At 41.3% G+C, this 11,845-nt stretch overlaps 1 protein-coding gene across 1 annotated transcript in view; it reads left to right on the forward strand.

Annotated features, from left to right (window-relative positions):
* Nucleotides 1-8,789, forward strand: part of LOC306697965 (transmembrane protein 132D) — a gene marked incomplete at both ends in the record, with an annotated part of 210,237 nt that extends 201,448 nt beyond the window's left edge. The window contains 7 exons of the mRNA XM_079162079.1: nucleotides 225-302; nucleotides 2,648-2,710; nucleotides 2,798-2,926; nucleotides 5,918-6,046; nucleotides 6,207-6,506; nucleotides 6,868-7,142; nucleotides 8,162-8,789. Of these exons, the coding sequence (XP_079018205.1) occupies nucleotides 225-302; nucleotides 2,648-2,710; nucleotides 2,798-2,926; nucleotides 5,918-6,046; nucleotides 6,207-6,506; nucleotides 6,868-7,142; nucleotides 8,162-8,789 (1,602 nt within the window). The remainder of the gene's footprint in view (nucleotides 1-224; nucleotides 303-2,647; nucleotides 2,711-2,797; nucleotides 2,927-5,917; nucleotides 6,047-6,206; nucleotides 6,507-6,867; nucleotides 7,143-8,161) is intronic.
* Nucleotides 8,790-11,845: the final 3,056 nt, after the last annotated feature.

Consider the following 11,845-nt stretch of genomic DNA (forward strand, 5'->3'; position numbering starts at 1 on the left):
TAGATCGATACCACTTTCATGTGTGTAAGTATTTAGACAGAAAGTGATTAGCTTAGCTTAGCATAAAGTTTCTTTTTAACTGTTTCCTTTTTGCGCTGAAATAATAGTTAATTTCTGTGCAGTAGGTCAACTAATCCAGGATAAATCCACAAATATTCTAAACATTAGCTATAAACGAATTGATTGATGAGTTACTGGCTGAGAGATGTTTCTGTGCTCCACAGGTAGAAGACCCTCGCATCGCTAGATTGATAGACGGGCGAATCTTGATAGGGCGGGACCTGGGGATTACTACAATACAGGTATGTACCCTCTGTTCTACTCTCAACACTTTACAAGTCATCCACTCCGTTTTCTTTTTCATTATTTATAGCTTTGTAACTATTATTGTCCTAAAACAACCCATTGTCATTTTTGAAGCAGCATACAAAGTATAAACCTTCTTATGCCAACCTGAGAATGAACTAGGAAATAGCCCTTAACTTAAATTCTAATGCGGTTTCAAAGTTTGTCACTTTGATTCAACTTTTAATGTAAACTTTAGAACTAGAAACTCTGGTGTGCCATTTACTAACAATAAAGCATCCGAGGGTTGGTGTTTAAATTGCCTTTTAAGGATTCAGAAAACACTCCACGTTGACCATGTATTCATTTCTTGTTGGACAACAAGTCTAGAGAAAGACGGTTGAATATTTCAATATGTGAAGCACAGCGTAATTTGCCAACTCACATTTCAGCCATAAGCCCTCCAGTGATGTAAACATTATCCCCTCTTTCTTCCTCTCCTCTTCCTCTCTCGCAGTCACTGTGAGCCTCGCCTGCTTGCCCGTTACACAATCAGCCACAATTAGCTGTCGGATTTGGCACTGACATCTCAGTGTGATGTTCAGCAATACACACAGACACACACTTACACTGGCACACCGTGAACACACACACGTGCACTTGCTGAATTCCAATAAGCCGGCCCATTGCGACTGAATGTGACAGTGGAGGACAGTCCCGTGGCTTCCTGGTATACTGGTCTGAGCTGAGGCAAAACCATATAGCTCACAGTCAATACGGCTTTTATTATATTCCATAATGTTACATCTCCATCTTTTTTATGTTACAATACAGCTATATATTTTGAAGTTATCAAATTTCTTTCTAAGTGCTTACTTTTGCGTGATTGCTCTGATGAGTGGGTTGTGCGTCTGTATCTTGGGGATTTAGATTTTTGGGGAACAGCTGAGTGCTGAGTGTGTCTTTGCATCCGTTCGACTGGGGACTGCTGTATGCGTGCACGCACACACAGACACACACACAGATGCAAGCATACAGACAGCTGTGCTCTTTTTGGGAGCCAGGAGAGAGAATTTACCCAGCATTCCCATTTAGATGCCAGAGTCGACAGCCGTCATTTGATAGTTTGACATTTCAATTTTACCCCCCAGCTCCCTCCCCCCCTGAGTCTCGCCTCTTCTTCTCTCCCCCTTCTCTCTCGCTCTCCATTCTCCCGCCCAGTCTCCCTTTCGCGCCCTCTTATTCTCTGCCTGTCTTGAAGAGCAATCCCAGAGCTGTCAATCATGGCATTTTGTTAGCTCGCTGAGGGTGGGATTGAGTTTGACGCCCCGACACGTTCACGGAGAGATTTTCTTTGTACACCAATCAGATCTGCCTGTCCTCCTGTCGCCAGGCGGAGTAGCACACTACAGCTCGGGGCTCCTAATCTCTATCACAGTCTGTCTTCTGCTCCCTCTCTCCATCTGTACCTCAATCTCTTTTGCGCTCCTTCTTTCTGCCCACTCTCACTTTCTGTCCTCCTCTATTTGTCATTGTCGCTCGCTCGCTGACACCTACTCCATTTGTTTCTCTCCAGCTCGTTCGCCGTCTCTCACTTACGGCTCTCTCCTCTCTGTTCATTCACTCTTTTTTCAGGTCTTTAGCTTTGGCATTGTACTTTGTCTATACTAAGTTGTCTTAGTTGAATGCTGACACACAGGGGCACAGAGAGGCAGACGGGAACACTGTGTTTGTGTGTGTGTGTGTGATTCCACTACTTACCGTCTGTTACATTGTGTCTTTTTTGCGTGTGTGTTTTTCCAAACTTAAACAGATGCCGCCAGTCTGTGTGGCCCAGAGCACTGACGGTGTTTAACCAGCTCTCGCCACTCCTCTGCCAATGTTAAACACTTCACTGTCACCTTAAGGCAATAATCACTGAGACGACAACAAAAGCTGTTCTATTGCTGCTCTTTCCAGAACTGTCTTTCAGACTTTTCCTTATCTGTACTTCCCAATGTCCTATACTTGATGCAGCATGATCAACAGGACCTTGTTGTTCCCATGTTATCATTTTGAGAGATTTTGAGACACACGCCGTCATTCCATCACCTCTCAAACAACCAGGTAGTCAGTAGTGTGGTTTACTTGCATTTTGCAGCTGGTTTAAGACTTGTGTTGATTCTTTCCTGCACAGACCTGGCACACATTAGAGCAGGAAATGGAAAGCTGCCAGGGAATGAAAACTCTGAATGAAAGCTTTCAGAAACTCAGGAGCATTTAGATAAACCTGCTTTAGTGCATATGTAGACTCCTCTGCAACTCTTATAATGCAGACTCATTTCGGAAACTTGAAATCTGTTAATGCGATCTTTGGTTGCAGGTTCTGTCCCCGCTGTCAGACTCCATCCTGGCAGAGAAAACTGTGACTGTGTTAGATGACAAGGTAAAATAACATATTGAATTATTTAATGCATTTGGAATGTAGGTCCCTTTTACCGGCATGCATTATGATATTCTCTTGTTTGTCCAGGTCACCATCACTGACCTGGGAGTGCAGCTGGTTGCATCTCTGTCCCTCAGTATGACAGCGAGTCCTGGAAATTACCAAGCTATACAGCTAACGACTACAGCCACAGACCTGCTACACGCACCCAAACAGGTAAGAGGTACTATGGGTACGCAAACACATTCACACAGAGATCACAGTGGGTGTTTCTCAAAGTCAAAGAAGGCTCCTTCAAGAGCTGAATTTCAAGGATTCCACGTCATTAAATCCCACTGAAGGACATTTCCAGTGTAGGATCTTTTGATTTTGAGTGCTTGGTTCAGAGGATTTTCAATGATGCATGTGTGAATCCTCCGTGTTCCTAAAGCATCCACAACCCTATGTGTAAGATGCATTTTCTGTCTCCCTATTTGGAAACAAGGGAAATATGCTGGTAAACTTACAGCTATTTCACCTCAGCAGGCCACCAAAATCAGCTTCTCAACAAATGTCTTCCACAGGAAGGAGTCTTGCCTATCCTCTCTAGGACCCGACTATCAAGGAAGCATCTTTGATTTTAAGAAACACCCCAGTATCTCCATCTCTGATCGAAATCACATCTGCCAGGGTTGTAAAATCTGATTTTCAGAATGTAACTTGCGCATGCAGACCCATGAGTAGCATACATATACACCTCGCTGCCTTTAGGTTTGTATCACACACATACACAGACACACACACACACACTGATGGACTACATCTTAAGCTGTTCCCATCTCTACAGCATTACCCCCAAGGTTGTAATCATAGCGGTTAAACAGTAATTCTCACATCACAACACATCGCTGCTATCGCTCCTATAATCAGTTTATAATTAGGTGTGTGGAACTTCCAGGCTTTAGCACAGTTTAGCTACAGCAAAGTAGTAGTTTTCTGACAATACTACGTTTTTCTTTTATATATTATTTCATATATTTGTTTTTTTATTCTCTTTTCTCTCTTTTCTCCACTTTTGCTCCCTTATTCCGGGCATTACCACACAATATCTATAAAAAAACACCTAAAAAATAATTCTTGACTCTCACATTGCCAAAGGGTGTTTTATTCCTCTATCTCAAGCTAGTATCCCTTACACACTCTTCCCTCCTCCCCACCTTCTCTTCTATTAAACAATACCCCACATTATAATTTCTGTCCAAGGGCTAATTGGATGAGAAGCCGCTCATTACGATGAAAATACAGATCTGATATTGCCCTTTATTCTAACATTAATTTATTTTTCCATCTGTCTGTTTTTATCTACATCATTCACCATTAGCTGTGGAAGGATGATGCCACTATGGAGGGGGAAAGTGAGGAGGAGAAAACAGGATGGAAAGAAGGAAAAAGAACTTTAAAAAACAGAAGATTAAATGGAAAGGGGTGGGGGAGAGGGGGGGGGAAGAGGCAAGGAAAAATTACAATTCATAATGAAAATAGAGGGAGGGAAAGAGATAAAGTGTTGTTCCTCACGTTGGAGCTTAATTACTTTTGTAAGGAGTTTTTTGTGTTATTCCTATACAATCTTTTCTGTGTTCTGATTAAAGAAAGCAAAGGGTTTTATCAAGGGAAATTAGTGAGGCAGGATCACGAGACAAGCAGAAAAAATACTTTCTCTGAGAACTCTGTTTTTATTTATGGAATAGCTGCTGCTGGAAGAAGAATGTTGACAAAAAACATTTATTCTCATCTTCCAAGTATATTTATCCTCCTTGTAATTGAAGAGATGGAGAACGGAGAAAGATACAAGCAGGTTGGAACAAACAGTGCATACAAATAAGTGGTTAGGTTTCAATTATCAATGTCTACATAGTCAAGTGTTTGTGCATTTGTTTGGGTGGATGGATGGGAGTGGAGGTGTCTCTCTTTGTGTCTTTCTCCAAGAGTTACAACCTGCTATTTATTTCCATTGTGTTGAAGACGCAAACAGCCAAATCATTCGAAAACACAAGTCACACTGTGAAGCTACCAACGCAAACACCAATGAATATATATGTTTAAGAGCTACTTAAAGATGCAATGTGTAAGATCTGGCTGAATTTGAGTTGCTACAGCTTCGCTAACTGACGATGCATCTCCCAGGGCTGCCGCACACGTTCCTCCTTGCAAAGTCTCCTGGTGGTGGGGATGAAATGAAAATATAATGTTCTTGTTAGTCTAATAAACAATCTTCTTAAAACCATACACATACACACAGTGCCACAGTAAACACAATAAGGTCAATACTACGCTTGAAGATTATAAGATAGCAGTGTTATTTTGACTGGCGAACAGAGTTTCAGCAATTTGGTGAAATCTGGCATATTCTTCCTATTTGTTTGGTGTCCAGATCTTACACACTGCACCTTTTAAGCACACATTAATGTTTGGTAAAAATATTTATATTATGACATGTTGTATAAGCTCTGATATTGTTGGTTAGCATAAGTGCCACAATGCAGTTTTTAGTGTGCATAGCCCAAAAAAGGGCTAGGACAATGTGTTAAAAGAAAGTTACAGAAATATCTGTATGGGTTGAAATCAATATACTTTGGACCATGTAATACAGACGATTTTATAAAGACTGACAAGCCTGTTACTGCAAGCTGAAATTGTTAAGATATTGGGGAGGGTTCTGTCCTTTCACCTTAATGTGCACAGTGTTAAGGCTATTTAGCTCCTCTGTATGAAGTGCCACAAACTCAACCCTGTTCTTTGAATTCATTTTTTAATTTCTTTTGCCACTTGGGGGCACCGGAACAAGCTGTAAACACGATCACCTTACAAAGTTATTATGGCAAAAGTGTGGAGAAAGTCAAATATTCACTCTGGTTTGGCCTCCACCGACTACGGAGAGAAACATCTGGCTCTAAAGCTGCTAAATGCTTCACCAGCTAGTGAACTTGGTCTAACTGTGTCTGTTTGTCCCAAGTACCTCTCATGGACCCATTAGAAAAGTTGTTCAACTGAAACAAATATTGTAACCGAAGTTAAAACCTTTCACAGATTTGAATGTGACCTTTCATCATAGCTTATAAGAGCCCCATGAAGGGAGATTGACAGTTCTGTGCTTATTTTCAAAACACTGTTGAAGCACTTTTCTTTATTACATTCATGTTATGACACTTCTTTCTCATTCTCTTTCAGGAGGCAGCAATCAGTGCGTGGATCCAGTACAGTGACGGTTCAGTGACACCACTTGATGTCTATGATTCCAAAGACTTCCTCCTCTCGGTTGTGTCGTTGGATGAGAGCGTCATCTCCATAACAAATCAGGTACTTGTCATTTGAAGTTGTGTAAAATATGCCAGAAACAAAAACCATTGAAGTTTTAGTGACACATATTTCATGAAACACTTTTTACAGAAGTGACAGACAGAATGATGTCCAAAGTGTTGTGTTTGTTTACCTTCACATTGTCTCTATTTTTTATCAGGAGCAACACTGGCCGATTGTAGTGGCAGAGGGCGACGGACAGGGAGCGCTGCTCCGTGTAGAGATGATCATCTCTGAGACCTGCCAGAAATCCAAAAGGAAGAGTGTGCTGGCATATGGAGTTGGCAATGTGATCGTGAAGTTTGGAGCAAAGAGTGAAGACAGAGGTGTGATGGGTAGAGGTGGACAGGACGGCGGAGGAGGGATGGACAACAGCACCGGTGAGCACCAAACAAAGGACGGAGGAGAGTGGAAGTCCAACAGTGTAGCAGTGGATCGAGAGGAAGGAGCCATGAGGAAGGTGGGGGGAGCAATGGATGGAGAGAGATTCTTTACAATATCATTTTTTTGTGAAATGTACTCAAATTTGATCAGTTCAAATGGATACATTCAGCTTTTTACTTTACAATATTTGATTATAAAGTACAGCATCTCTTTTAAATGCACATTATAAATACACACATCCAATCAAGATTGATCAATCTTATGTCCCTCTTGTCACTCCTATGATGTTGGATTTATCCTATTTGAATTCATGAAAATCACCAATCACAAAACACCATCTACAAAACAACTAACTATCCCTAATCCAGCAAATAAAGAAACTATGAATTTGTGTTTTCTTTGGAGTTATATCGATGTGGTATTTTCCCTTTAATCAGGTGAGCACAACGACGAAGAGCACAGTAACCCAACGTGCTTCAGGAGGTAAAGCTGCCAATGGAGGCAGCAGCAGCAGCCGAGGCGGAGGCCCCAGCCAAGCAGGGGACTACAGTAGCTACCCGGCACAAGTTGAGGTACCAGGCACTGGGGATAGTGAGCTGACCCAGACCACGAGAGGACTGTCGGACCTGGAGATTGGAATGTATGCCCTTTTGGGTGTGTTCTGTCTGGCAATACTGGTCTTCCTCATCAACTGTGTCAGCTTTGCCTTCAGGTAAAACATTGTGATAATTGAGGACTGCTTTTATGAATCATGAAATCTCCGTTTAATTAACACCACAGTGAGAAGTCTCTGTGTGGACCACCATATGATCAACAATCCTATTTAAACAATCTGTTTTGCATGGCACAAGTGCATTTAGGGCATGTCCAACTCCTCTTTTGCTGGTTAAACAGCTCATAATCTGAGTGCAGAGTAACAGGCAAGAAGTAAATGGTCTTTTAATTAGGGTGTTACACAAATCAATCAGGGCCTCATCTTCAATTAACGTTGCTATGTACAGTAAATGGTGAATTTTGCGAAATGGAGAAGGGAAGAGTTTTTTGCATTGAAAATGTTGTTTTTGAAAGGCTAAACGCCAACAAATATGAATTGAAGAAGAATATTTCGTTAGATTAAAACATGTTGTACATTTTGGAAATGTTCACATCTATCTTTTTTCTATAACTTTTAATATTTGGACGCAACAATGTTCCGGAGTGGTTGAAAATGTTTGGATCACACAAGTTGTAGATTATCCTTTGCAGACACCACTGGAATCTAATTCTACAAATAATATAATACTAATAATATTAGTTTAGAATAATATGCAAAGAAAAAACAAACAGTGGTGAAGCATTCAAATGTTGATTTAGAATTAGAATCTCAAGTTTCCAGCTACAGCCCTAGAATTGTCTCTGTTTACGTTCTGCCGCTTTCCATTAAAGGGAGGTGCTGAATTAATGTTGTAAGAGCCAACATTTTCAAAATACATTATACCATAATAAACATTCAATATGAGGAATTGATCAGCCTAAATCATGATCACCACTTTGTGCTGGTTGTAAGATAATCCCCAATGTGTTACGTTTTTGTTCATCGATTGAGCTTTGCTTGTCTTTTGCTCAGTACCTTTCTACTGTCTATATAAAACGATGCCGAATGTAAATATTAAACAATCCAGCACTGCCTGAAATTGCACTTGTTCACAACAGCACTTCAGACATAGGCTAATTATCATCCTTCATCTGCAGATACCGTCACAAGCAGGTCCCTGTGCTGGAAGCAGGAGGCAACATGAACCACGCCCATGACTGGGTGTGGCTTGGGAACGAGGCTGACCTGCTAGCTGAACACTCTGACCAATGCCAGGGCGTGCTGCCCGATGAGTGCACCACCATTATTGACCGGAATGAAGGAGGATACGAGGAGAACAAGTACCTGCTGAACGGGGCTGGTAACCCCTTAGTGATGGGTGTGGGCACAGGCATGGGCACCATTCGTGGGAGTGGTGGCACAGGTGGACACCGGGGCATCACCCACGGACAAACCTTGCCCAGATCAGTTCCAGAGCCGCATCAGTGCCTGTCAGCAATCACTACTGGTGGCAAAAACGCCACTGGCCAAGCAGAGCATCTCAATAATTCCCCCCGAGCCACGGCTGCAGCTGCAGTTGCAGCCGCCAAACGCAAACGCGTCCAGTTCACGTCTTTTGCCACTGTCCTGCCCAATGATAATTCGGGCGGGGGTGGCCCATACGCCAACTCCTCAGTCCTGGTGACCAATGGGAGTGAGGATGACATCAAATGGGTGTGCCAGGATATGGACCTGGGTCAGTCTGAAATCAGAACCTACATGGAGAGGCTACAAGACAATCTGTGACTGATGGGAAAGAGACTGGGAAATGGAGGGGCAGAGGAGGAGTACAGGACGGGGAGGATGGACAATGAGTACAATTCACCTGTAATGCCTTTGCAATGGATGAAGGGAGGGAGAAAGGGGGGGATATGAGAACAGGCTATGGAAAGCATACTGTCATCCCTCACTCACACTGAAAGCAATGGTAGCAAACAATAAATACCATAATAAGTTTGTCTTTTATTATTAATTGTGAAAATACTAGTGTGAAAATCAATAATAGAGTCACTATTGGTTATGAATGTTTATTTTCAGAATACCAGTAAACCATTGTGCTATTCAGAAAATTCAGGGTACGCTATTGGACAAACTTATCAAGCCACTATACATTTAAACGAGGATGGCAAGAACACCATTTCTGAGGTGTTTTCTACCCATATGGTGTTTCGCCACTATTGGCTGTGGCTGTTGATTTAATTATTGATAAATCTAGTTTTAATATTTACCAGCCCAGTCATGGTTATGTAGTGATTCTGATCACTGAAGATAGTGAGTTTCAAAGATGCAATCTATTTGTTTTTGTTCTATCATGTCACCCATTTGCTTTTGGCATTGCTCATTATGTGAACTGTAAAATATATATATATATATTCCAAGTACTCTACAATAAATTCGGGCACCAGTGGGAGCTGCCATTCAGCACTGAAAAAGGGCGATCTCGCTCTTTCCTCAAACAACAGAATGTGTCAAGAGTTGGAAGATGATATGACGAACAAAAGACTGTTTCTCCCTTGGATCCAAGACAGAGGCATTTAAACTTGCACAATTACAAACAGGAAAGGACACTAGCCATATTTGAGGCTCACTTCCTGTTTTGTGAAACCTTCTAGCCAATGACGGCTTTCACCCTGTATTCAGAACCAATCGCATCATCCCCTGGCCCCTCTCCTTGTCTGTGATTGGACAGCAGTGAACTGAAGTACACAGTGAAATACTGTCTGTAAACTAAAAAGGGGACTGACTGAGGTGTCTCATATAAAAAGGAGGCTGCTTGGGCTTTGCATAGCCTGAACGAACACTTAATAATGAGGATTATTTAAAACAGACACCATGTTGGCAACAAGACAGACCAGAGTTACCTGCAGTGTAACATGGAGCTAACAGGATATACAGTATTGAATGGAATTACAATACAAATGAAAATGGAAAGAAACTCTTGAATATCTCACAAATAGATATGGGATCATGAAACATGTTTGATTTGGTGAACATAACTATGTATATGTTTTCCCTTTTGTTTGTCCGTTTGGATTAATAGAATGTTTTTATTATGTTTTTCCTTAGATTTATTAAGATTTTAAGGAAATGTGATTCTTTTATCTTTTAGAGATCTATTTATTTAAATTAACATTTGAGAGGGTGAGGGGGGAAACGAAGAAAGATAAAAAAAAACAAAAAAAACAGTGGACCTGCTGGTGAATGATAGCACATAAGAGAAGAAGCGAAAGGAAGGAGACGGAACAGGCAGAGGTTGCCTCACCTTCGTTAAGCTCAGGTGACGAGTCGTGAAGAACTGACAATAAAAAAGGAGAACTGTAAGATTGTTAAGATTGCAATATTTATTTATAAATGTGTTACTGTTTCAGAGTACACTGTATGTTGTAGATAAATAAACATGCTTCAAAGTGCTTGTGAATAAGATTGCAGGTCACTAGCCAACAACATGATGATATTTTGTACATTTTACAGTGAAAATATGGTACACAATACTATCTACCACCACAATGTGAAAGTGATCTTATTGGTTCTTTTTCTAAAGATGTTCCTGTCTTTGTTTAAAGTATTAAATTAGTTATTGTCTTTGTACAGGGTATAATCACTTTACCTCTATAATGAGTTGTAAAAATAGAGGAAGACCCATCGTGAATCATAATCAAAATTGCTTGAAGACGGTGAGTCCAAAAGATTCATTTCAGAAAGAAAACCAAACCAAATGTTCTGATGTTGGGCTAGTCCGAAAGAAAACATCTGGATTACTACTCATACAAGCATCTCTACTTTCAATCATTTGTTTAAATGTGCAATGTGTAGTACCTGGCCACTTGCTCCGATGAAATAGGAGGCAGCATTTCACCTCCACCTTTTTTTTTAAAGCCCATATTAGCTCAATTTAACCAAATTGCAAAAAGATCTGAGGTCAAAATGACACTGCTATCTTGTAATTTTCACATGTGGCTGTATGGTCCGTGTGCATTTTGATAGCTTGTTTATTGGCTTAAATCCAAAGTGGCAGAAATAAAACTAGGATCTGCACTTTCATCTCGTCGGTCAGGAGACCACCCTAACCCGAAAGAGAGGAGTCGGCACTCGGCAGCTCAACGAGACGGAAGAATTCAGCCAGCACAAGACCCAGACCTGCAGTGCCCGGAGTCATAGCGGGTTGGTTGAGGGCTGGTAACGGTATTACAGCAGCAGCAGAAAGTTGCAGAAAGACCCACAATCGCTTCTTCAGGAACAAGTGGTTTTACAAGAAAGAACGAGCCGGACCTTGCTGTTTGGTAATAGATACCTCCGCAGCACAAATCATTGATGAATTTGGCGTAGTGTCAAAACTGAGACTTCTTCCCAATCTTTTGATAATTTTAATTAACTTTTTGGAATGTTTTAAACAAAAATTCTGGCCAGATCTTACACGTTGCACCTTAAAACACCATACATAATAAAAAATGCACATGAACACATGAGTCTGAATACAGGATTCAAAGGACAGAGAGCTTGACACAGATAAGAGACCTGAGCTCAGCTCCAAATGGGGGAACTAAACGGGCCGCTCAGCCTCCACCAAAGCAATAGATACTTTGACTGATGATGGCAACTACACTGTATATTCCGGACTCATACACATTACTGTATCTCGTCTACTCAAACGTAGCTACAAGACTGCTGTGACTGAAAGGATCACTCAAACAGGTACACGTTCGACAGTCGCTGAAGGTAGAAGCGTAGCGATGCTTTCTATGAAAAACCTTTTGACTCTTAACTAGAACTGTGAGTTTGATAACAGCCTGTGACACCTACCT

This window comes from Pholis gunnellus (assembly GCF_910591455.1).
Source record: "Pholis gunnellus genome assembly, chromosome: 6".
Lineage (NCBI taxonomy): Eukaryota > Metazoa > Chordata > Actinopteri > Perciformes > Pholidae > Pholis > Pholis gunnellus.